Consider the following 27,297-nt stretch of genomic DNA (forward strand, 5'->3'; position numbering starts at 1 on the left):
AAGCTAAGCAGCTTTTCATCTAAATAATGATAGTAATCCACTATTACTGTTGGTTCAGTATTGAAAAAGCGTGCTGACCGCCCCCTAGAGGTCACATTACAGGTTGTTTGAGGCTCCATTTAGTTGAGGTTGGAGTGAGACAAACATGGCATGAATCAAAATGTTTTCATCTGAGAAAAGTTAATCACATAATAAACATGGATTCTTAATCATTTAGTTGGAAAGACCTACTAAAGCAAATCAAGAAAGACCAAAAAGCAAATCCTGTGAAGTGATGGTTGCGTTTTATTCTTGTTGTACAGACACAATTCCATAAGCCATAAAAAGAATAACAAATAGTAAATTTATGCAATATACATGTTCTATAGGGAAAAGAACACGTTGCCCCATCATATTATAATTTTTAAATAAGTTAAACAAAACAGCAGGATGTGGCCGCCTATCGTTCCTGTCACTTCCGGCTACCATCTTTGGTAACTAATGAGTTAGCCAACGAAATAAAATGCTACGCTATCACGACAAAAGAGGGGAGTAAAATTTGTTCAACAAGTTTGATATTTTGTTCAGGCTGAAGAAACTGAAGGGGCTTTGAAACTGTGGTAAGTGTTAACAAACTCAAAAACAAATTCCCACAAGCACAAATCTTGAATACTTTTATGGTTTAATTATTCAGTTTTGAATGTGTAATATATCACAATTATATATTATATTATGTATTATATATACAATTTATATTATAAAAGCGTCAAAGCAGCCTAATGGACCATTTCCAGAACACACATCATGGAAACGTGCAAAGGTCTTTTTCCAGTTAAATGTCTCCTACAGGCTTAGCGGGTGATGGAGCATGTTAGTATAGAAGTCATGGGAGTGGCAAAACTTACCGGTGACAAAACTACTGATGATATCCTGAATTAACAGCAGAAGCTATACTTTGTATAAATGTTCAGTAATATGCACTAGTAGTGAGAGACAACTAGACCATACCAATTTGGTTCCTATTAATATTCCGAGTTTTCTGAAGGTATTTAAAAAAAATGGCTACTTTATTCTTATATTATCTTACAAGAAAATAATGATTGCGATTTTGACAGCTTTTCCTGAATTATTGCAGAATTGATTACAGTCTAGAAGTTGTATCTAATTTCAGTTTATTCATAACCATAAAATGATTTGCTCTGTGCTACAAAAGGCTTGAATCTCAGGTGCCCCTCTCAAACAGGAATGCTCTTTATCTGAACTGAATGCAGATTATGATAATGAGTGCAGGTTCGAACTGCTATTGCGATCTTGATGTAAAGAGAGGTCACTGAAGCATTTTTTTGTTTTTGTGTTTATATTTAGCATTTGCTACATATGAAAAATGAATAAGAACAGAGTTACTTAATAACCGATTATTCTGTATTGGTTGCAGTTGTATCCTTATATATCCCTATTACTATTAGTTTCTCATCGGTGAGCTATTTTATTTCTTTGTAACATTGCTGCCATCTAGTGAAAAAAAGCCAACCTGGCTTTTTTTTTTTCTTGACGATTGATTTCTAGGTCATTAATGATAGTACTGTGGAGCATTTCTCTTTAATTGTTAAATAGTTGTGATGAAGAACTATCCTATTCAGTTTATGTAATGGGAAAAATGGCTAATTGAAATTAAGTTGGGATTGTGTGCCACTTAAGTGAAGGTGTATCTGTGATTAGTTGTGCTCATTGTTGTTATGTTATTCATTTCTCCCCTGAGACAAAACTACCAAGACAGCTTGCCAGATTTGGGACTTTCCCTCCTGTCAATGGTGAAATCATACATTCTGGCTCACGTGTCTATGTCCAATACATGCATTAGACCTTCCCTCCCCTTCTGATTTTAACTCTGGACAAATCCTCGAAAACCAGTGTTGCTCTATCCTGCTCAAGAGCTAAAGGGACCAAATACTGACCTGAAGGATCAGGGCAAAGCCTTTGAGTGGGTGGCTAATTCCCGCTTTAGCCCTCATCAGCTGTCCTCTGGGCAGGAATGGGACCGTGAGCGATAAGACAAAGCTAGACCCATCTGGCAGAAACTATAACCCCAGTTACAAAAAGTTATGATGGTCTGCAAAACCTAAAATCTGAGACAAAAAATACAATAATATCATTTAAACCCCATATTTTATTTAAGAAAATATTTTCACATTTTTATATTTTAATGCTTTGGTTTGCTTTTTGTATTTTGAATGTGCACATTTCATACATCTGCACAAGTCTTTCCAAATGTTACAGGTTTTGGAGAAACACATGCTACCATTCAGACAGTATCTTTTTCAGCAAAACAAAGAGATAGCATACTCTGCAGCACAGCACCACCACAGTGTATTAGAGAATGTAAGAAACCATTCCCAAAGTCCTGACCGGTTGCCAGTTAAAAACATTTGACATTTTATCAAATAAAAAATATGGCCAGGAGGCCATAAACCAAAGAGCTGGAATCCTATATTGAGCAAGGACAGGATAACATTTTGGCTTTTAAAACTTGATCTCCTGAGTTACAAAATGCTTTTAGGGAGTTGCTTAAAGAAGACATGAGGTAACACAGTGCTTCTGGACTCTCTTCTGTACAAAGATAACAAATGCTATGTTCTATTTGTACAGTTTTAATTAGATATGGGGTTTTGGATAACAGGTTTTAAATTCAAAAAAGTAAAGTAAGCATCAGATGTTTTGGGGGGTTTTTGGCTTCTTGTCATTGGCTATCAGTGGATACAATCGATGACATTTCATTACTTAACAAGTGTGGACAAAACATAAACTTGAAACTTAAAAGTGTTCACAGCTAATGACTTGAGAATAACACAGTGCAGTGTATCTAGTTAAGTAAGTAAAATTAGTGTAACTTTTTCTCTTCTTTAAGACCTCTCTTTTGAGAAATGTAGCTTTCTGATGGATTAAACAACATAATTGTGTCTTCAGGTTTCCAGTTTGAAATCTCTGTGTTGTGTGAGTGTTGAGTTCTGAATTTTGCCATTGATGAGTTAAGCTAGAAGTGTGCAAGTAGCTTTGGCTAGGCTGCTGAATAAGACTGCTACAGCGTGTGCATCAGCTTGGTGGGCTTTGTCACTTTTAGCAATCTAAGGAGTTAATCCTACTTCCACGAGGAACAGGTATTGATTTTGAAATTTGGGGAGTTTCACCTGTTTGCTCATTTTTGGGTCTTGGACCCTTTTTTGCATAGGTGTCTCCAGCATCATTGTCTTTTTAGGGTTATTATTGTGTGGTGGATACCTCTCTGTGACCCAGTATTAATGTTCTAACCTGCAGTGACCTTCCTAGAAATGTAACTACAACTTGGTGTCAATAAAGCCAGCTTGATTATAAATGCTGGCAACAGTGTTGGACACTTGCATAGGCAATGTAGTAGGTGAAATACAAATTTGCCACAGAATTAATAAATTATCCATTACTACAACATCCCTGTTGATGACATGACAGTCTCAAGATGCTATTTTATTTATAAGGTGGTGTAAATCAGCTGTGGTGTAGCCTGACACCTTGGAGCCTATGCAAGTAGTTAGCATTGGTATAGCATTTCCCTTATTATGCTCACATTGGTGCCTGCTTTTTCTCTGTTACAGTAAGCTAAACTGTGTTGCTGTTGCCTTTGCTATACACCACTGCATTAACTTGATGTACAAACCTGTGGAACATACTCCAATTAATTCACAATCATTTTATTTTGGATAGGAAAAAATACAAATCTATGAAGAAATATCATTAAAAATGTATTTATATGTATTGTGAAGCATTGTTTATTCCTAAAGCGATACAAAAACGAGTCCCTTGCATCTTCTGTTACTTACAGTGTCAGTGACTCGATTGCCCCCTGTTGCCCCAATTCAGAAGTAATACAAGATAAATTGACACTCGGCCCAATTTCATCTTTACTTGAACACTGATCTGCTGCTGTTTAGAGTGGTGGCCTAACCTATCTGTCAGCCCTAATGGAGCCCAATATATAGATAAGTGTGTCTTGCCACGAAAATCAATATCGATGTGGCCCCTGATGGTTTTTGAGTTGAAGTGCTTTGTTTTCTGCCATTGCCTTGAAACAAAGAGGCTGTGGGTCCGTCTATTAACAATTCCCAGTCAACCTTGAGACAGACTTGCAGACTGAGATAGAGGTAGAAATAGAAATAGACAGATGGAGGGATGGTGAAGGGTGGCGGCATTCGCGCCGACATCACTAGAGCATTAGATTTGGTGGAGGATAGAAAAGCACCATCAATGGACCACAGAAGGCCTTCAAAGAAGAATGATGACAGTGATGGGGTGTAACAGAAAGACAGAATGGCCAAAATAGTCTTTCAGTGGAGAGGAAATTATGTCATGTGTGTTTTGCTATAAAAACAAATACAAATAAATGTCAGTGCTAAAGGAAGTTATTGACACAGTGTACATTTATTTAAATATGCCTTTATTGATAAAAAAAAAAAAAAAAAGCAAGTTTCATCTTGCAAATTTCTAATTCCAGTTATAGCCCATAGCTGCTGAAAATAATATGCAATCCGAGTTAGGTACAGTTTTAATGAAAATGTTGAATGTTGGTCTGTTAACATAATGACTGCATTTTATTCTTTTTCTTTTTTATACTAATTAGAATCTAAAAAAATGAACATAAATCCTAAAATACCTTCCCTTTCCAAACCACAGTATATATCAGTCAGTCGTTCAGCAGTGTTTTTCTCTGTTTTTAATTATAAACTCTGCAAAGAAGAGAGTTGCCTCTAACTGTAAAGAAGATAAGATATCATCCCTTTCCACATTCAACTTTAATTTATTGACCATTCAGCCCATTTGAGTTTATTGCCCTCTTATTTCTTAGAATATAAATCATGGAATCATAAAATTTAGACAAAAATAACCACAGTTTAATGTAAAAATAATCAAAATAAAATATTTAAAATGATCACAATTAAGGGTTGTTTAGTGGTGCAGTGTCATGGCAGTTACATGGCAGTTCTTTGTACTGTGACACATTAGTTATTTATATCAAAAGGAGCTCAATGTCCGTTTTTTTGCTTAAATCTTGAAATTATGTGATCATGAAGCCTGCTGCACTGAAACTGAGACAGCTGGATGTCAAAATACAACACACTGATGGGAAAACCTCAAATACACTAATACTCTATAAGAAAAAATGCAGCACTGTCCTTTTACTGTAAAAAATAGCTAACAGTTACTGTTCATTTCTCCTATAACTACCTCAAGTCAATGAAATTTACAATGTTCACATATATAACTGCAATAGTAACCTTAACCCTCTCCTATATGAAACATTTAATAATTTGATGAAAAGGCTGCAAAAAGGCATATACACCAGTTGATACATGGGAGGAACAAAAGAAAAAACAACTTTTCTACATAGCAGCGAGCCTGAGCAAAGCAAATTATAGTGACTTAAACATTTCAAACACAAAAATATGTAAAGAGCTAAAATATATAAAACTCGCTGAACTTACTAAAATTAACATGATAATATAGAAATAGTCTCAAAAGTTTTGCAAGTGCAAGGAGAATATGAGTGATCTTTTGGTTAGCTGACACTGATGAGTTTATTCTGATCTATCACATAGCCTGTATACTATGTGATGAACAACAATTAGATGTATTTATTTTTTGAAGTTTCAACATTTAACTTAATGCACAAAACAATATTTGGGGTAATTCAGAAATGCTGTAATCATAGTATCTGCAGCAAAGGGTCATAAAGACTCCAGAACTTACTACTGTGTGAACCGACCAAAGTAATTACTGCATTTAGATCAGTGGGAAAGCCATCTGTAAATAGGGTGTGGCTCACAGTTCAGATTTGATGACCTTTATGCTTGTGTACTGGTGTAATATCTAAAGAAAAACAAAAGAGTAGCTCTTTATCTAAGATTTATCTCAGTGCATGATGCCTGAACTCTTTACACTTGCAGTGAGAGGATCCAGTGGCTCTTGTTTTGTTGTGGAAAAAAAAATAATAGCATGGTTTAGATCCACGTTTCCCCTTAGAGGAAAGTGTCACAGATCGGTATGGGTTATTCTTTTTTCAGAATTATAACGCCCAGATCACTGAATGGCTTGATGAATCAGTCAAGTGTAAAAATTATATGCCTTGGCCTGTATAGACACTAGGTCTTAACCTAATTTGATGCCAAGGGGACTATTTAGACCGACATGTCACTGATAACAATATTACAGTTGGAACAACATGCCATCCCTCCAGCAGAGTCTCAGAGACTCAGTGCCGAAATACTGAAGCTGGTTCTGGACCACCTTGCTAAGAAACATGGTCAGTATTTTTTTATTGTTAAACTGCCTCGGCCATACTCATCTGAGGAGGCATACTCTTCTCATAAACTATAATGATGATATTTTTATGTTTTTAAACTTTGCGCTTGATATTTTTTGACTTCTCAAACAAACGTATACATTTCTAAAAGCTTTTATTTTTTTAATGTTTCATTGCTGAACAGCTGATTGTACGCTGTTTCCATTGAGCCATGACTCTGGGCCCGAAGTCTGGGGTAACGTTGTTGGTTTAAAAGATGTACAGCTTTACAGTGATGGACTTGAGAGGTGCACAGTGGGTTGCATTGTTCCAGTGGCAGCAGCAGACACCATGGAACACTCGTAACCTTTGTTGTGCTGGGACAGTTTTCCTGACTCATCACTTTCAGAATTGGCACCTGGAAAAAATGCGGAATTAAGCAGTTGGTAAAAAAAAAACTTGTATAAGAATGAATTTAGACTATAGTTAGAAAAATCACTGGAGTTGTTTACATATATAATATGAATAATGTAAGTTTCAGGTACCTGTTTCTGAAGAGCAGGATGTACACACAGCTCTCCTTGGACAGCCCATGGCAGGAATTACCTTCCCTTCAACACCATTTTCTGCCACAATGTAGAACTGCAGATTTATACATTAAGACGTTTGAGTTTTTATAAACATTAAAAGTTTTATGCATTTTTCTTTGGGGGGGGGGCAGCCTACCTACCTACTCCCAGAGTGAGTGATGGACATGAATTGCTCTTGCAAAGAGAAACATTTCATATAATTCTGATAAGACATTGGGATTTAAACTGCAGTCTTTAATGTTACTTTCAAAGCGAACAAAAATGTTATGACTGCTGGGAACTGCCATTACATATTTACTCTGCGTAAAAAGTAATTTGTTACACCACTCATTCCATTACTTTTACATTGATCTGAGATGCTTTGTAAAATAATTACAATTAAACCCTAGGCTACAGTCCCATACACTGACATAAGTATGTATTAGGCTGTGTGATATGACCAAAATCTCATATCTCGATATAGGACATTTCTCACCCCGATAACAGTATATATCACAAAATAGTGCTCGACTTGTGTTAAGTGTTTTCAGCTGGGCATCATGTACCTGGAGTCAAGTGTTTCGACCGATGCATGAAACTATATTTTTAGATATAAGTTGCAACGGCCGGCATTTTCTGTCCCCACCAGTCTGTGGTGGGGACCGGTTTGCGGCATAATTTGCAGAGTGCAGTTTTCTGGTAGGTGTCAGACTTTTCATAATCAAACCATGTCCATGCTACAGAGGTAGCCCATCGTTTAGGAATAAGGTCCTCGATTTGTTTTGACTCGTCCTTCTGTTTGACCAATCTACACAAATGATAGCGTATAATATGAAACGATAGATGTTTTAATTTCGTCATCCGCTATATTTTATCATATCGCACAGCCCTAGTATGTATCCTAATGAGGACACACTCGCAAGCTCTTCTTTTCAGTCCAACATCAAGGAGAATGCAAGGCATGTTTGACTGTTTTTTCTTTCTTTCTCCCCATCTGGCAAATAATTGAAAAGCCCACATAATGGAATTAACAACATAATTTTAACTGTCCTTTTTGTTACATTGATGTATTATATTACTGCATGACATAAAAACTGTATGTATTAATGACCGAGCTTTGTAATAATGGCCTTACCCGAGGAACAGTGGTAGTGGTTGTCTCTGACATGCTCTCATCCGTCATGCTGGTCTCACTCACATTATCCACTGATGGCTGTTTGTGGAAGCGTTTTCTCGTTCTGAAAAGTAAATATAAAATCTGCACAAGTTATGTATAGAATAATATACACATGGAGAGTTTATCTCACAGAAATATAAAAGGTCAGGTACCTAAATAAGATTTATATAGGTTATAACAGAAGTTGTGTACTCAAATTCATCGTGATGAGAAATGAGTGTCTGTGCTGTGTACTGCCCTTCACAGCATCATTTATCACTGCATTATAAAATAATAATTTCACCACATTTGATTTATTTAATGTTTGTTTCTTAGCTTTCTGCATATCTCACCCCCTGAATGTTGACCAAAGATAATACATCTGAATGTTGTGATAGACCAAGCCGGAGGCCGTGTGTGCATTTACTCTACGTGCTCATAAGTTTCAGTTGTTTCTTTAGACTCTATCTTTGTGTACAGTGTGATTCTGTACTCTCTGTGTGTTTATTACAGGGGAAACCAAACTACCAAACTCAAAAACCGCACAAGTGCACCTGCAGTCAAGTGCAGAAGGCAATTTAAGGCAGAGCTATTGGCGGCCATGTAGCGTTTCCTTTGGGGTCATACCTCACCGGCTCCATTTTGTAGCTGAGAAATGACCTATTTTTATGTGTAATTGCTGTAGAACAAGCTAAACGAACCATGTAATTGAAAGCGTGCCACTTCCACAGAGGAACCAAGAGTGTAAACGTTAGGATGTAGTAGGTAGTGTGCTTTGTAAGTCAAAAGAGTGTAGAATGCCAAACAGCCTTGTCCATAAGCCAGCGAAACAACCATAAAACAAATCAGCTACTTAGAAACATCTCAGGTGGAAATAAAAAGGAGGAGGGGCCACAGTGTGTAGTTTATGCGTGCTCTTCACTCAGCTAACCACTGTTGCATGCTGTCATTTGTTCCACGTGTGATGTGCTCCCTGACCCCCTGCTGTCGTACTGAGAAACCGGCATTACACGCCTCATGCATCTTGGGTTTGATAGACATCTCTAAATGCTGTCAGCTCATTCATTACAGCAGCAGGTCCTCCCTGGTCTATTTTTTGACCATCAGTTAGAAAAAGCATGATAGTCCCTTAAGATGAAGACATGATTCTCATTTTTACCAGTCTAATAAAACCCATACAAATTGAATAGTATATTTAGTATGTTTAGTGAGGAAATAGTTAAATATTCATAGATGTTTTTTGTTTTTCTTTTTAGGAAGTCACTTTTGATCCTTTCACAGCGAATAGCATATCTTGATCATTTTGATTTCCCTACTTTCTTCCTTTTTTATTTTTTTCCATTGTCCTTATTCTTTTTTTACCCATTGTCTATTCTTTTCCCTTCCTTTTTCTCCCCTTTTACTTTTTGCTGCCTCCTTTTTCTCCTTTTCCCTTTTTTCTCTTACCCATAGCAGTAGGTGACACAGGCTGTGATAGAGAGCAAGGAAACGAGGACCACCATGCACGCTGTAATGACCACGTTCCTCTTCTTCTCCTTTTCAGCCCGCTGAAGCTCCAACCATTCCAGGTCACTGAACTGACATCGTTCCCCCATGTAGCCTGATACACAACTGCATGACAAAAAATCATATCCAGGAATCATTTTTGGTTAACTGCAAACAATTTATATTTTAAGACAAACTTGTTTAAAACACATCCAGTTACTTTATAATTCAAAAATGGTTACTGCTTAAGCAACTGCTTAGTTTTGTGTTTAAATGTTTGGGCTCCCTTGGCAAATTAAATGTCGTTTTTGAAAGACTGGATTGGATTTCATAGAACAGATACACAGGGAAGATTACAGTCACAGGTTTTGGAGTTATATGACATAAGGTTAGTGAAAAAATGGAATTGACTGGCTTCAGTAATAATTCAGTTATTTTGTTTTTCAAATGATCTTCATAATCCTGAGAATCATTGGAAAACACTGGAGGGGAAAAAAAACAGCTACCCCCTCAGTGTGCCAAGGGTACCCCCCGAGAACTCGACAGATCACTGAAAAGGTCAGACAAGCTGGTCCAAAAGTGTGCAGAACTGTCAGCATCCTGGGGCCAATCTTATCCATACCTAGTGCCAGGTTGACATTTCTGCCCACTATCTCAGAGACCAGATACCACTTGGGGGTTCTTCAACTCTTCAACCTGTTTGGGCACTCATAGGCAGTTGTTCTTTTTTGTTGCTAAATATACGTTTTCATTATAATTTGTATTAAATGTGTATACATTATCTGCAGCTTTCCACTGAAATTATGAAATATTTTTAAGTCTGTGCATTAGAACTCATAATTTACATTTTTGTTGATCTGATTTGAAGTGCATACTTCATGGACAGAAGTAGACTGTCTCTGCTGTAAACACTTTCGTGAGGCGTGGGCTTTAATCATGGAACAACAGTGACACCTGCTGCTTGTCAGCTGTCATAAAATACTTTTCACCTAAGTGTTCTTGTCTTAATTAACAGTGGGACTGCATGAATATATCTGAATATTTGAGAAAATATTTGATTATATAATTATTATATTTATATTACAATATTTAATAAAATTTGCCATAATCATATTTCTGTTTAAAAAAAGAGAGACCCTATTGAAGCAAGGCGCCAACAGCAGTATAATAGTAAAATAGCAGCGACAGTACAGAAGTAGCCAAGTATGGAGGTGCTTGGAAATTTTAAGTTAAACTATAAAATCACTGCTTAACACTTTAGTTTAACAATAATTAAAGTAATTTAACCTTGTAACTATTCAGCACCCTGCACAATGTCGCATAAAACCAAAGAATATTTGTTGTATTTTGTGTCTTGGGTCGATCTTTTTAACCAGTTGCTTAAAGCCGTGCATGTCCACCATGTAACTGCATTATTTCCATCCATCATCAGCTCTTCCTGTCATATGGAGTGCACTTAGTTAGTGCACCAGCAAAGATTGGTTGAGTCATTTGTTTACATTTAGGTTGCTAATATCAACTCCTTTGTAGTAAGGTTATACTTGATGGTATGTTTTTGCCTCTTTTAAGATACCTTTTTTGGTTTTCACCTTAAACTGTAACAGTTTTATTTCATATTTTTCAAATTGCTAGGTATTGTTGGATGTTGTTTAAGTCTTGCTCTCCGTGGGAAACAAGACATGGCTTGTTTCCCTGTTGTGCACACTAGGGGATTTTAAAGAGTTTTGCTCCAATACAATGGTATTATGATTTGACACTTATATCATGTAATAATTTATAATTGCAGTATTGTACATGATGTGGTATCGCACAGCCCTAATATGAATATCGTGAGCCCTTCTTTGAAAAACAAACAGTTATGAGGGGTGGGATGGGGTCATGGGTCAAGTAGAAGGACAAGCGGGTTTATTTACTTGCAGGCATAAGAGTCCAATTCAGGAAAGTAGAAGCAAACACCATGGTACAGACAGTAGGTCTCATAGGTTGCAGGACAACTCTCTGCATTTCCGTTGTGGCGTTTGGTGGTAACATCAGCAGAGGTACCAGGTGTCACCCATGGTGATGTGGACTCCAACTCTAGAGAGAATTGAAGATATAAGTTCATTAACTTAGATTCATTTTCTACTGCTTAAAAGAGATGGTTCATATAAACACTGTATTCAATCTAAATTAACTATCTGATTTCACAGATAAGATAATGATAGACGATGAGAATGTGCCAATACGGCCCAGGATATGTTAACAAAAGGAAACGATCACCTTGACATGTCTGCCCATCGCTGTAGTATCCAGCCAGGCACTTGCAGTAGTATTTCCCTGCAGTGTTTTGACATTCTTCATTTTTGTCACAGTTGTAGATTCCCAGGTTACACTCATCAATATCTAGGACAAAAATAGGAGCAGTAAGTTGTAACCTAAAATTTTACCAAATAAGAAGAATCATAAGCTTCGAAAAAATGTTGTGACATTATTTACTAGCTAAATAAAATGTAATTACTGTTTGTTTTTTTTAAATCCTCCATAACCTGGCCTGGTACAGTGAAAAAAGTTAAGTTTTTATTAATTTAACAAAGTTGCCACACTATGTCTTTTCGATGCTTCCTACTTTGCAAACAAACTCAGCTGATAATCTCAAAACACTTCAACTGGTCTGCAAGGAAACGATAGGAGGAATTACTGGATGGTTTTAGGACTTTTTGAACATTTTGACTTTTTCCATTAAGGCTTATCTTGAATAATACCATTACCTTTACTTTCAGAGCAACCCTACCTCTGAATTTTATTTCAAAATCCAAAACTCAGTTCTGCTAGATCCCTGCTACTGTAGGTGAGATTAAAAAAAAGCTCACTTGTATCAAATGTAATCCCGTAAGCTTATTTCAGGGTCTGTTACCTCATCTCTCTAATGCATATTCCCAGTATAATTGAAGGTATACTCACCCACACATAACTGTCCATCACCTGTGAAACCTTCTTGACATAAACAGTTTGGGTGACCAGAATTCAGCAGGCATTGTGCATTCACATCGCAGCGGAGTGAGTAGCACTCATTCTGGTCTGACAGAGAGGGGGCATATGCAAACGTAACATTTAGGCTGGGCAAGATATTGAGTGGATAGAACGCCTTTCAAGGTGCACTGTTACCTGAAATCATTTTGTCGGTGAAGAAAGTTGGCTGGCTGCTTACATCAGTTGTCAGTGGCAAGCTCGCAGTATTAAATGTTTTGTTTTTCAGAGGTGTTAAATCAACTGATCCACTGTTTCCATATTCTATAAAATTAATACATAAAGAAAACATTCAAATTTATCATCACATTACACTGTGTAGAAAAGAACACAGGATACATCACCTGCTGTTCCATTTGAAGCGTCAACAGTCAAGCAAGTTTTTCCATCAGCTGATAGGATATAGTGTGAGAAACAAGAGCAGTGGGCAAAACCCATCTTGCTTTCACACACCTGGGAACAACCTCCCTTCAGGTGAAGGCACATATCTGCCCCTAAAAAACAGGACAGAAGTATAAGCCCAGGAATTCTTTAGAACTGATGGATGCTGTGTGCCACTTGTTTTTGTTATTGGCACATGTGTCCAATCTGCATGTATCTAAATATGCATGGCACTTGTTTTTTTAGATCATTGTAATCATGGTTGTTCCTCTGTACCTGGCTTAGCAAGGGGATGAACTACAACAATAGATGCTGGTTGCACCATGCTCCCTTGGATCCATTGCAATGTTTTCCCAGTCCGCTTATGCACACTGGTCAGCTGGTGGCGTTCCTGATCAGAGATCCAGAGCCTGTCTTCAAATAGTGCAAGATCAAAAGGTTGGCCTGGAACAAATTAGGGCAGACGGCAAGAAAATCTGAGTTGACTCAGTGATTCCAGGTGAGAGGCGCTTGTGTTCAGCTGTAAATGCAGTGATACTGGTTAAACTGGATTTTCTCACATTTGAATTGTGGATGATGCTATGAATGAGAAAGTTAACTTAAGAAGAGGTATACTTTTGCCATTTGAGTCAAGATTAGTAGGACAGCTGTACTATATCAGTTATACTTAGTATTAATTATCTGTCATATATCCTAGAGTAACTTATCATATATTAACTTACATATTCATTTTACAACAATGAAATTCTTATTCCCCATGCATTTATATCTGCTTTTTTAGATATATACATTTCACATAAACCTCACCTACTTGGTTCTTTGACAGGACTCGTCGATCTGAACCATCCAGGGCGGCAGTCTCTATTGTGCCTTTCCTCTGATCACACCAGAATACTCGGTCCTCTGTGAAGTCAATTGTCAGGCCAGTGGGCGACACAAGGTTGGTCCTAGCAATGACAGCACGGTCTCTCCCTTCCAGGGAGGAACATTCCACCACAGGATGGGTCCCTATGTCAGTCCAGAATAACTTCCTCAAAAAGTTAAAAGAAAGAAATAGAGAGCAAGTGGTACACAAAGTTATTAAACCACCTGTTTACAGTGCTTAACAAATTCTATTAGACCATCTGTGATAAAAAGAAAACAAAAATACAAATATTTTAGAAATCTGAAAAAACTGAACCGAATTCATGTCTTTAAACCCAAACTGGACTACTCTGAGAAGTCTTCAGTTGTTCAAGCATAACAGTCAACCTCTAGAACTAATTTTCAGGCATGCAAATAAATAACTGTAATTTGGCATCTTATTCAAAAAATAATGATGTGCTTTACTGCATTGTATGCTTTTTTTGTAAAACAGTAAATTTGAAGATATAATTTAATAATTTAAGTTTGGTGGTGGTCTAATAAATTTGTTAAGCACTGTATATACAAATCATCTATATCTTTTTGTGATATTCATTGTTACAAAATATTTTGTTTAAAATGTCATTAAAACATGACCTTTATTGGCCAGATCACTGTGAGATTATATACTCACTATCCATTTTGTTAGGTATATCTCTTTAACCAATTTTTAATGTAAATATTTAATATTTATTGTTTCAGAAACTCTTCATTTTCTGGGATTTCCCCACACAAACATCTCTAGGGGTGAAAAATGAAATTAAAGATGCAATTTACTCCACAAAATGGGCAACTGAAGACTGGAAAACAGTACCTGGTGTCTTGGTTTATGCAGCTACAGCCAGATGAATGGTCAGAATTTAGTGTAAGCAGCATGAAAGCATGAATCCATCCTGCCTTGTAGCAACAATTCAAGCTGCTTGTCGTGTAATGGTGTGGGGTAGTATTTTCTTGGTGCACTTTGGGACCAACTCAGCATTGTTGTCAACATCTTTTGCTGTTAGCCATGTGGCTCCTTATATGACCACAGCATACTCATCTTCTAATGCTAGTTTTCATGTGTCAGGGGCTTCGTGTGTGGATGAGAGGAAGGGAACCAAACGCAGGACTCACGGTGAGGGTTGATGGAGTTTATTATAACGAACGGATGAGCAGAGCATAAGATGACTGGCAGACTGAAATGACTGAACTGGCTGGCTGGACTGGACACACGTGCGAAGTAGACAACATCAATGACAAGACGGTGAACAGAAGGAAACTGAGGACTTAAATACCCTGACTGATGATGATGACGATTGGAGACCGGTGAGTACACAGCTGAACATAATCCGACTAATGACACAGGAAGCGGAACTAGAACATAATGCGCAGAGACTGACAAAGGGCTGACATCATAAAACAGGACATGTGTACATATGGAAACTAAACAGAGAACATGACTAAACTGAAAACACTGGGTCAACGACCCAGGAACCCTGACACACTGAGTTCATTGTACTCAATGACTTCTATGGTCCATCCAGTACAGCATCTTAGGGATGTGGTGAAATTGGAGATTCAAATCTGTAGCAAGTGTATGATGCTAACATACTGTAACAATATGAACCAAAATCTGTGGTTAGTGCTTCCAGCTTGGTAAAACTGTGCCATGAGGAGGCAAGGCAGTTCTAAAGACAAATGGGGGTAAAAAATCGGGTTCAAACTGGCAATAGCAAGGTGTACCTAATGAACTGACTCTGGTGAGTGTTAGTCAAAGTTAATCAAACTGCTTGGTAATTATTAATGTGGTATTTGTTGTTTATTGATTAGTCTTTAGTCAATTGTATTGGTGAAAGAGTGATGCATATGGCTATACTCACTTTGCAAGAGGATGAACTGCGATTCCTCTTGGCTTTTCCAGACCTTTTCTCACAATAGTTTCCCTGTGAAGTCCATCCAAAGTACTGCAATCAACAGTTGACCGCCTGAGGGGCAAAATATGTGCATGCAGAAGTTTAATTTCCCCAGTGTCAGTTATTTCCTGATGAAGTTCATTCAGATTAAAAGAGATTAAGAAAGCTGGGTGTGACCTAAACGATAAACTTTAGATAGACAATTGAATAGAACTAGAAAGCAAACATCTACTAACAGCAAATGACCAGCACTGTATGAAGAAACTGTTTTCATTGTGTAATTCTTACACACACTGCACACCTTTTATCCGTCCAGTACATCTTGCGATGAACCCAGTCAACTGCAAGCCCCTCTGGTGAATCCAAACCATCAGAGATGAGAATGTTTCTTGGGCCACCTTTTATGTCAACTCGCTCAATTGTTTTCTGGCTTGTACTTGCAAAGTACACCTTTAAATGCAAAATATATCATTTATGAATACTTGCATTTATAATATAAATATGAATAATTATATAATATAAACTGGAAGGAAAACATGTGGATCATTGTCCAAACAAGCATAATGAGGTAATAGTAAGGGGCATGCATTACAGTGCTTGTCCACTGGGTGACACTGCAGATCCATAGCAAAATCATTTCCTGATTTAACTCAATTCTATTACAATGAGTCATTCGACCTTATACTCATACTCTTGGAACGCTTTCCATCTTACATTGTTCTGGACAGGGTCATAGTCTAAAGCTACGATTATTCCTCTGGGCTCCTCTGCCAAGATTTGATCCACAGTGCCATCAGGGTTAATTCTCCGGACATCTACTAGATTAGCAACTAGTAGATAAGATGGAGGTCCTGAAGAAAAATATAAGAAAATACAGTGTTTCGTGGTCAAATGCACTGCAGCTTTCACCTTGTGTTTTTTGACTTTTGCATTGGAAACAGATGCAAAAAGGTAGACGGTGTGTGTGTCTTTGTGGGCACATGTAGCTCAGCTATCTGCTATGCCATTGTTTGACTCACCAGTTGCAATGCAGTGCTTGCCATCTTGGTGGAGCTGGTAGCCAGGCAGACAGCCACACTCCCAGCTTACAGGGGTGACAGGGTTGCAGAGCTGACTGCATCCTCCTCTATCTGCAGATGAACAGCCTGGAACCATGAAAAACAATGTGGGCACAGCTAAGCTTATGAATTTGTTAAAATTCAACAGACCTTTGCTTAGTTGCAGTATTTACTCTTAACACAAAATTATGTTGTGTCAACACTGGTTCTGGCATCAGATTTCACTGTAATCCAGTTTATCCATTGCAAAATAAATCATATGCATAAAAAAGTTAATCATTTTAATTATTATATTCTAAACTGATGCAAGATATTGGCCCACAATAAACTGAAAGTATTACAACAGTTACTACACTGTTGCACATTCATCTCTTTGATCCATCTATCCTCAGTTTGACCACATCAACTCAACTCTTATTCATGAAATATTTATACAGTCTTGGCTCCAAATCACAAAGTAGGCACTGTATCTGCTGCTTAGTTTTTTGGAAATGAGCAACCAATATGTTCCATTAAACTGTCATTCAGTCAGTTGATAGATTCATGCTATTGTTCCTTTTCTTTTACTACGATGCTATAGTTAAAATGTAAACGTAATGGGAAACTGAATCCAGTATGTGTATACTCTGTATGTTAGCCATATACTATAAGGTTAGTGTTGTAAATGAGAATAATATTAACGCTACATTTTTTTTTACTAAGTGTATTTATATAATTTTTTAATAAAAGGTAGATTTTAGTATTGGAACATGGGGCAAAGTGGTGTAATACTGGCCATACCAGTACATGTTTGTCCATCCTCCTGTAGTATAGATCCCTCAGGGCAAACACAGACAGCACCATTTCCTGTTGACAGGCACCCATTGCCGCACTTTGTCATATTCCTTTCACATGGTATGATTTCTGTAATAGAAAAAAGACAGTTCTATCAAAAATAAAAACAAGAAATCTTTGATTTTTAACGATAAAATAACAATTAAAAAAATCAAAGAAAAAAAATCAAATGGATTTGATTCATGTAGATTAACATAAAGATTACATGAACTTCAACCCAAACTGATGTGAGTTAATTACATTTTTTTACAGTCATTCATAGTGCCAATAAAGGCAACGTGATGCTCCATGTAAATAAAATAGACTTGAGTCTATTTTTGGGCCAGTAGACTGTGGATCAGCCGGATGGACAGCAAGCTTCTTAGCCCCTGTTCTGGTAAAATCCTTTGATGAAGTCAGCTCTAATCCTATCAAAATAGTGGAAAGTGTGATAAGAAAGTCAAACCCAAACACTGAGGGTGATGTAATGCTAGTTAAAAGGCACATGGGGTCTCCTGTACCAGAGATCCTGAGGTGAGTATGTACCAGTACTAAAAAGCAGTAGATAAATGTGACATTTAAGTTTTCTATGTATTATATTATAAGACACATGATTTACTCATTTACTCAAGTGTCTATCGTTTTATTTATGCTGCAGAATTATAAGAATAAAGTATGAATCGTGTAAAGATGTATGAGAGGACACAAGTGGCCATCATCATAAGTGAATCATAACACAAGTCATTTAAGTTTTATCTTACTGAGAACATTATCATTTATTGTATAATGTGATATTTTATTGCTGTTTTTTCTGCATTTATTTCATATATAGGTTTTGTACAGTAAACAATAGGATAGTTTATTCTTCTTATCATGGCTAAATTTATTTCAGATCTTTTTATAGTCTTCCATTAAACCTTTCAGTTAGGCCAGAAACGCTCCATGTCAACAGTGCATGTGGTAAAACTACTGCTTTTTCATTTTTTTGTCTTTATATAAAACAATTAAAAATGGCACTTCAAGTAGGTAAATAACTACAGTTCTTCTGTCGTCTGTGCAACCAAGTAAACTCTGTTGTAATCTCCATTGTCTAACCTGCTGCTTGGCTCTATGTTTGTTTCATACTGGACCTTGGCAAAGGTTGTCAGCTAAGCAGCTTAGAAAGACAAAGCTGCTGACCAGATATGTTCCCTACTGCAAATGTCACCTCATCATCTAATCTCATTGTCTGTGAACTTTTCCTGTTGTCTTGAGCATATTGCTGTGAGAGTAGAAAAGAGATTATGATCTGACTATAAAAATATACTTTTTTAAAAAAGTTTTACTATATCTTGAAATTAAAAAAACAGAAACTATAAATGTTTGAAAAAATGTCAAAAAATCATCAAATTTAAGTCAAAATTACATACAAGTAAAAATAAAATTTAATAAAATAAAATCCAAGTTTATTTAACTAAATAATTATTTCTTATACATGACCTTGACAAATGAACTTTTAGCTGAAAGCCAAAAATAATCGCGTTATCGTGATGTCCTTTGTTCTACCTGATCGTCTCAGTGCTCTTAAATGTTTAGAAGTTGGACAAAGTTTCAGTGTTTTGTTTTGACCCAAGTGACCTAACACACAATTGTCAGCTCACATATATCTAGTCTGTCTTGAGGCCTGTGACCCTCAAGCCTTCTAGGGTCAAAGTAGTATCTGGTAGATAAATGCCACCTTTGACAGCAGCACAAAGAAGATCTGCAACCCAAGCTTTAGTCATGTTCAGATCTTGAATATACATTTTACTTGTTTTTTTTTTCTATTTTCACTGTAAAACACATGACAAAGCTATATTGATATTATAAACATAGTTATACTTTACCTTGGCATGTTTTCCTGTCTGGTAAGAGGGCATATCCTTTAGGACAGGTACAGAAATAAGATCCAGGAATGTTCTCACAACCAAGCGAGCAGCCATGATTCCAGTGGGCACATTCATTTACATCTATGGTACACACAGACAAAGATGGTAATATTTTTTGCAAGTAGATGCTAATATTTATGTTTTCTGTGCTTTATATATAAGTCCTTTTAATTGTGGCTGTCCCCTGTAACAGTGATCCCTGCTAGTACTAGGTTTGGCCCCTTTGGGCTTCAGACGTGCCTTAAGTATGTTGCAGATCTGTTGGCTGCACATCCACGATGCCAGTCTCCCAATCCACCACATCCTAAAGGTGCTCTTCTAAATTGAGACTGGTGACTGTAGTGGGCTTTCAGCTGAACTGAATGGTAATGTTTATGAAACTGATTTGAGATGATTTGAGCTTTGTGACATGTTACATTATCTTGCTAGAAGCAGCCATCAGAAGTTGGGTACATTGTGGTCATACAGGAATAGAGATGGTCAATGGTGTTTGAACAATGAAGTTGGTACTAAGGACCAAAGAACACCAAGAAAATATCCCCAATGCTGTTACACCATCCACAGCCTTGAACACTGATAGAAGACAGGATGACTCTATGTTGGCTTTCATGTTATTTATCCCAAATTCTGACCCTACTAATGTCATCAGATCAGGAAGTCTTCTACTGTTCAGTGTCTAGTATCCTTCTTTTCCTATTCTTAGCTGATTAAAGTAGCTTCCAGTGTTATTCTGACTAAAGTAAAAATGTGTTTTTGCTGGTGTATTTGTAACTGCCTTCTTATTTTAATACCAACCTTTACAGTAAGTGCCTTCCATACTGAGAACAAAACCTTCACTGCACTGACAAACGCCTTGGTCTGCCAAACTGGAACAGACGTTAACACAGTTGCCACCTTGGTCATCACAACCTGTTGGAAGTGATTGCTTGATACATTATCTAGAATATAAACACAATTCATTTAACTAAGAAGAACTTTAAATGTATGATAATGTTGAGCTGTAACCTGGAAATGGTGATAGCGGGTCTGCTGTTGGCTGATTAAGTGGATGCACGATCTTGATATCAACTGGAGGTTTACCCATTTGTTTTATGTTAACAACATGTGGCTCTCCACCAGTGTACTTGTTTACTTGTTTTATAACCCGAGACTCAGAATCGGTGTAGTATATGTGCTCCAGAAAAACAGATATTCCAACTGAATGAGACCTGATAAAAAAGAAGACATAATGAGTGGCTTTCGACTGGCTTATTTGATCATTTACATCAACACTCTGATCTACATTTTCTTTATTAACAAAGTTAAAGGATGAGTAACAAATTGTATTTTTACTAAATACTCACTGAAGTGGAAGATTCATGGTGTGTAGGGCGTTCCCATTGTAATCACAAGAGGCAATGGCACTTTCTCCTTGTGGCCCAAACTGAACCCAGAACAGTCTTTTGTCTACTCGGTCAATCGACAGTGCTCTCAGTTGTTCAGTTATCTTAATTAGTGTAATTTTCATCTGTCCTGTGACATCAGACCTTTGGATACTTGGAGACATCCCCCCAGATAACCAAAACAGAAACCTGCAATATGCATGTTTTGGGGGAAAAAAGGTTTTGCAATGAGCCTTTCCAAAATATTTTTTTCTGAAGTTAGCTTTGCATCTGTTATGAAATATGGAAACTTAGTTGCTTCCAGTAAGGGCACTGCTTAGACATTTCCTCATATGTTAAGCCTGCCAAATCAGGAGACTCATAATTCTTTTGCCTCAAACTCATTTTTGGTAATGCTTAATAAACTGTAGCCCAATTGAATTAAAGCCTGAGAGAAGTGTACGATAATAAGTTATGTAAAAAGCAATTTAAATATGCTCTTGGCACTTTTTAATCATGAAAAATGTTTTTAAATGAAATTATTCAGTGTTGCTTATCCATCAGGCCAAACTGAAGGGAAGTAAATTCCTACTGCTGTCCTTGATCAGAGGTATATGAGAGTCAGTCAGTCAATTTTTATATCATTTGATCCTTCCATATAGTATCGGAAGGATCAAATGAAAAACAGCAAACAAAACAAAAAACTGCTGTCATTATGACATCTGCATAGATTACCTATTAGAGGGGTCAACGCTTATAGAATTGGGCTGGGTCAAGTGTCTTAAAAGAGTCCTCTGTTTCTTCCCATTTATATCGATTCTCTTTACTTCCCCCTTTTCTCCACTTGTCCAGTATACGCTGTTCCAAATCCAGTCCACTGCGAGGCCAGAGATGTGTTTGTCATATGAATACAGTTTCTGCAAAAGAAGCATTCATAATTAATCATTTTAAATCTGCGGCTCTGAAAGTTTCCAGAACAATGCAGGATAACATTAACATTAAACAATTTAATTATGGTAATTACAGTTTCTGAAAGATCTTTTAAAAGCCTCCAAATTAGATGCTGTACTAATTAGGTTATTAAAAATTCCTAAATCATTAAAAGTGATCCTAAGCTGCTGGTTAGCTTTGGGGGTATTAAGTCTTATTAGCGGTGTATTCCATACTTTGACATTTCACACTATTGGGGACCTTGGAAGTTTCTTTGTTAGAAGATCAAAAATGATTCAGAAAAGCACATATAAAGCAGATCACGTTACTTCCATTATACTTGCAAAAATTAAGGAAAATAGGTCTGCTGTTGTTTATTTTACTGGTTTAAAAAATGTGTTTGTTGGGATTTTTAGAGTGACTTTTCTAAAGTGTGTGAAACGTTGGTCAGACTGTGAGCACATTATAAGTAGTTTTATGCAAATATTTGGTAGTTTTGTATCTTAACATTGTTATGGAATCTACTTGTAAATTAAGACAAAACACAAAAATACTTTAAATATCAAATTTTCTTGTGTTGTCATCCAAAGGATATACTAAGTAGTAGTACGTAAAATGTTTTAAAACTTGCAAAATAACCTGTCATTTTATAATTCAGCAATTTGTAATAAAATGGTGCACACCCTTTTAGTCTAGCATGGAAATAAAAAGGCTTTCACTAATAAGTTACACACACAGGAAAACAATCAAACAGAGAAAAAGTCCACTTACACTTGGGCGCAGTTACATAATCACCTGTTTGTGTGCTCCTTTCACAGATGCTTTGTAGATGACCCCAGTGTGCCTGTCAACCCAGTAAACTCTCTGTTCTTTGAAATGAAAGTCAAGCAGGATAGAGCTTCCGACGCCAGGCACAAGCCTTCTGTGATTCTTGCCATTAAGGCCCATCCGATGAATAGCTTTACCATGGCCAAATATCAGGAAAGGCTGTGAAGCTTAGCAAATCATTACACACGTTATTAAAGTTAAAAATTTACAGTGAAGATCATTTGAACGCCTTACTTCTGTAAAAATAATATCTTAAGTAAACACAGTTGTATAATGACTCAACAATATTTAGATTTAGTGACTAATGATTCTGTGAGGTTTACAATAACAGACTAAAATGCCATTATATAAAATATAAAAATTATATAATTGCAAACATTTAGCATTTTTAATTAATAGGAAATTCACAAAAAAGTCACAAATCACGCCACATTTTAAATTTTTTATCATTTTCACAGTGAATGAGCATATTTACTTTCTTATCTTAACCAAATAAATCCACAGTATATATAGGTAACTATGGCAGCATTTGACGTTTCAATAGCTCCTGCCCCCCTCTTTGTGTCGCTGCTGTTGTCGTTCAATTTGGCACATTATTTGATTTAAAAAACCTATTCATCCCTGCAATGGGAAGTTCAAGGCAACCACAGCTGCCTCTGTGTAAAACCTCATCCCTTAGCAACAAATAGCTTTTGCCTTTTCCTTTGACTCTGACAATACTCTGCAATGAATGAAGGGGAAGGCAGTTAGTGTCCTCTAAAAGGTTTTTGATTCAGGTCACAACATCACTCTGGGATTCTGCTGGGAAGTTATGATCAACAATGATATTTCTACATATTCTGATTTTGTATATTGGATGATTGCTGTGCATTTGTTGTCAGATAAATGTAGCTGTCCTAGAACTAAACTTTCTTTTTTTACTCTTGGAGTGAGCAATGACATTGGCAAGGTAATGACACTGTCATATGCAACCATAGACGCCGCTCTTAACTCTGTGGAATGAAGAAAACAATGAGCAAAACCAGACAAACAACATAATGAAATGTCTGCCATTGCTAATGAGTTGCTAGGATGCATCCTGCTGAATCACTGATGGACAAGTTCACTGGAAGGTCAGTATGATTCTTGACTCAGCTTTGTCACTTGGACTTATTTGTGAACTCTAACACAAAATATACTACAATTCATCAATTCTTCATTGATTTACTATTTTGCATTGATGTAACATGTATTTAATGGCATTTCAGATGATAATTCAGTTCACATAGTTACAGACTAGTTACCTATAAAAACAAAGAAATGCAAGAATATGAAAAAAAGAATTGTTAACTCTGCAATAAACATCACTATACAGTAACTAAAATGATTGGGCTAAATAACAATATACACTATAACATGAAATTGTTGAAAGATCTTGTCACATATTTGATTTTAGCTGAGGTGCTAGTATTATATGGTAGCACTGGATTTGCAGTCCTGTTGAATCAATAATGACTAGGTATTTAATTATTAATTAATTAATTATATTAACTAAAAAAATGCTATAATAATAATACTATTATATTATTGCTTGAAGGTCATGCCATACATTTTGTTTTACCACACAAAATAAATTAAAGTTACCATTTAAACGATTGCAGCCATATCACATACCTCTATTAGCGTCCCCAAATACACGCTGAAAACAGTGATGATATTTAAGGAATATGTAGTGTAGTAGAACATAGTTTCTAGTTTCATGCACAGTGTTTGGGCAACAGATTTATGTAGCTCAGGTGAAAAGGTCCTGTTATGACTCTGCTTTGCACGTGTATTCCTAAAAATCTGTGCTGCCAGATCAGCGCATGATGTTCTGTAGCTGACTTCTGTTTGGTAGACAGGAGTGTTATTATTTTTTGGATGAAAATCACGGTACTGCACTTAATATTTTATGTCCTGCTGAGATGTGGTTTTTTTGGTCATCACCATTTGTATTTTTGAAGTAACGTCTCTGTGGTACTCCACAAAAACTCAACCTGAGATACACCCACACAAACACAGTCTGGCTTAGTACAGTGCCAAGTCTGCCAAGTTCACTTTGCTGTACCGCTTACTGTAGCATGTTTAATGCAAGCAACATGTTTGGTTCTACTTGATTACATTTTTTTTTAAACTAAGCATCATTCCAGTACTGAATAGCAGCTGTTGCATGAATGCTTTATATCCATGTGGAGTACAGAAGAACTTGTGTAACTGAAATTACAACCCAAGACACTAATTTCACTAATTTTTAGGACACAAAGTGTTATACAGTGAACAATCACACTTTTTAATATTAAATAAATATGTATTTGTAATATCTGTCTTTAAATCTAAGCTAGTTCATTTTCTATCATGATATGTATTTTAGAAATCTTTGTTTTGAAGTGAAAAGACCACACAGACAGCAGTACACTTCAACATTACTTCTTCCAGTACGGTCAGTTGGGACTGTTGGTTAGGAGAGGTTTCATACTCACCCGTACAGCTGCTGTTGCTCCCTGCTTGCAATAGGTACTCATCCCAACATGTCGTACCGAGCAGCAAGGCTCCAGCGGTTTGCATCATAAAATAGATCAATATTACTGTTATCATTGCCTCGGGCATAATCCTGCACTTTGTCCCTGCTGGTCTTCTTCACTCTTTCTCAAGCATTCCCACTATCAGCACTGGCCCACAAAAATTCTCCAGGATTACGTACTGTAGGTTTGTGGACTCTTAGCATCCTTTGTCTAATGCTTTAAAGCTAGTAAGAGAGTGGAGCTTTACATACCCGTGGATGTCACACTAAAGGGAATGCAAAACCCTACTGAGATAGAGAATAAGGGGGTAATGCTGTCAGTGCAGTGTTGAACCCAGAAAAAAAATGTTTGGATCCTGCTCAGTCCCTACTTTGGGCCCCTGGGCTGCCAGTCTGTTTTGGAAGCAAAGATTGAAATTCCTAACACCCCCATGGTAAATTTTGCACATGCAAGTCCAGCAATGGTGCAAGATCTTCTAGAATTTGCAGTTCAGTGCTCCAACAGAATGTGGGATATTCAAGAAATGAGGCAGGGACGAAAAAAGGTCCCACATGATAACAACTTATTAGCTTTCTCCCCACCCCCTTACATGTGTGCTTTGTGAATGTAGATAGATATCTGTTTAAGATGGAGGTAGGCAGAGACAAGGAGACAGATGTTGCATGGAAAGTTGTCAGACAGAATCTTACAATACTGAATTTGTCATTTATTAAGGAACTAAATCAACCTTTGGTATTTTTGAGTCATTCTTAAATGGCATACATACAGTACGAGTGCAATTTACACATGCCGCATACACAGTAGGTCCTCTGTTTTGTGTCCTGTGTGTGTGAATGAAGAGTCAGTGTGTTATACTGTCATCTCTCGAAGTTCTTCTGGCTCCCAGAAGGAATGAGCAGAATGAGTCATTTATAGAGAACGGTGGAAGAGAGCAGATTATCCTTAAATTGTTTGTCCTCCTCTTGCCCAGCATGACAATTAACAGAGGCCAGGAACTACAACCTCTATTCATACCCAGCATGACTAGGACATTGTCAGGAACAACGTCCTCACTAAAGAGCAGCAGTATGATTTATAATGCTGAGAAAGTTGCCTTGTCCCCAGACAAACACACTGAAGGGCACTGACCTTTTCCCACAATTTCACCCTGGGAGGTAAGAATAAAAGTCTAATGTTCATAATTACTCTTCAGGTGACAGTGTGCTGGATGACAGTGACACATAGCTATGAATCATCAAGTAGAAACAGTATCTGGGACACGGTGAGAGTGTGGCTATTATAGCTGTATTAAAAACTAACTCCTGCTTCTGTAAGATAAATGTTGCCAGTTCTGAAGACGAGAATAAAATGATTTTTTTATTCCCACAGGGAGATTCTTTTGTAAATTGTAAAACTAAAAACATTAAAAAACATACCATTTTAGTTTCAGTCATAATGCAATGAAAAAAGAATTGATTAAGTGTGATTAAGTAACTCCATGGACACAGTGAGGAAGCATCTCTTGTGACATTCAATAAAAGATTTATTCATTCTTAGTCTATGGCTAATTGGGTGGCCAGAACACTGTGTAGATGTTGGGAGATATTGGAAGATTTGCAACAGCCTCTTCTGAGTCACAGCATGTAGATGGCCTAACACCACCCTCAGTGAGCTGCCCTGAATAAGTTTATTACTGTCACATACTTTAAAGGAGTGGTGCTTCCACAGGAAATACAGTTGCCTCCGGAAGAGGGCTGCAGGTAGTTTGGCCTAGTCCTTTCCTATTTGTACTCCTGCACCATATTTAGCATTTTCCTCCTGATGGAAAGGGGAGTAGCAGATGTCCTGGATCTTATAAATATTCCTTCACCATAACACGGCCCTTTTTGGCACCCTTATTATTGGCTTATTTGTTTCCACGGTCTGATTTATTCCTGTTCACCTGAGCCATCAGGAAACCTTGTCAACAATTTTCAGTATTTTTGTGCATGTCACATTCAGTTGGTCTGTCTCAATGTTGTTGTTTTTTCAAGCACCTCAGGTAAATAGCACCTATAACGAAACTAAAGACGTCCCCGATGTCACGTCTTTATTGATCTCTTGATTCATCTTTTTGTTTTGTCTGTTTTTTCAGCTGTGTGCTCTCAGCCTTTTTGCCTTACTCTGACAGCTGTCATTAAAACCTTTGCCTGTTCTAGTCAAC

General features: G+C 37.0%; 1 protein-coding gene across 1 annotated transcript; it reads right to left on the bottom strand.

Moving 5' to 3' along the window:
• Nucleotides 1-4,423: 4,423 nt before the first annotated feature.
• egf (epidermal growth factor) lies at nt 4,424-25,654 on the bottom strand. The gene is made up of 23 exons (XM_026182486.2): nt 25,074-25,654; nt 22,543-22,742; nt 21,553-21,734; nt 20,800-21,027; nt 20,462-20,664; nt 20,252-20,365; nt 19,415-19,537; nt 17,517-17,639; nt 16,698-16,823; nt 16,393-16,529; nt 15,980-16,128; nt 15,646-15,750; nt 13,691-13,914; nt 13,160-13,327; nt 12,847-12,996; nt 12,641-12,766; nt 12,437-12,553; nt 11,756-11,878; nt 11,410-11,572; nt 9,458-9,622; nt 7,991-8,093; nt 6,832-6,928; nt 4,424-6,704 (listed from the first exon to the last, which is right to left on the bottom strand). Exons 1-23 carry the CDS (start codon nt 25,198-25,200, stop codon nt 6,574-6,576), a joined length of 3,384 nt encoding a protein of 1,127 aa, XP_026038271.2. The 5' UTR covers nt 25,201-25,654; the 3' UTR covers nt 4,424-6,573.
• Between the last annotated feature and the right edge of the window lie 1,643 nt (nt 25,655-27,297).

The sequence above is a fragment of the Astatotilapia calliptera genome, chromosome 2 (genome assembly GCF_964374335.1).
Source record: "Astatotilapia calliptera chromosome 2, fAstCal68.1, whole genome shotgun sequence".
Taxonomy (NCBI): domain Eukaryota; kingdom Metazoa; phylum Chordata; class Actinopteri; order Cichliformes; family Cichlidae; genus Astatotilapia; species Astatotilapia calliptera.

Coding starts and splice junctions, on each gene's coding strand:
- egf (XM_026182486.2), bottom strand. CDS start 25,200: ATGCCCGAGGCAATGATAACAGTAATATTGATCTATTTTATGATGCAA. Junction 21,028..21,552: donor AGCGTTGACCCCTCTAATAG/GTAATCTATGCA, acceptor TGCATATTGCAG/GTTTCTGTTTTGGTTATCTG. Junction 12,997..13,159: donor TCATCCCCTTGCTAAGCCAG/GTACAGAGGAAC, acceptor CCTGTTTTTTAG/GGGCAGATATGTGCCTTCAC.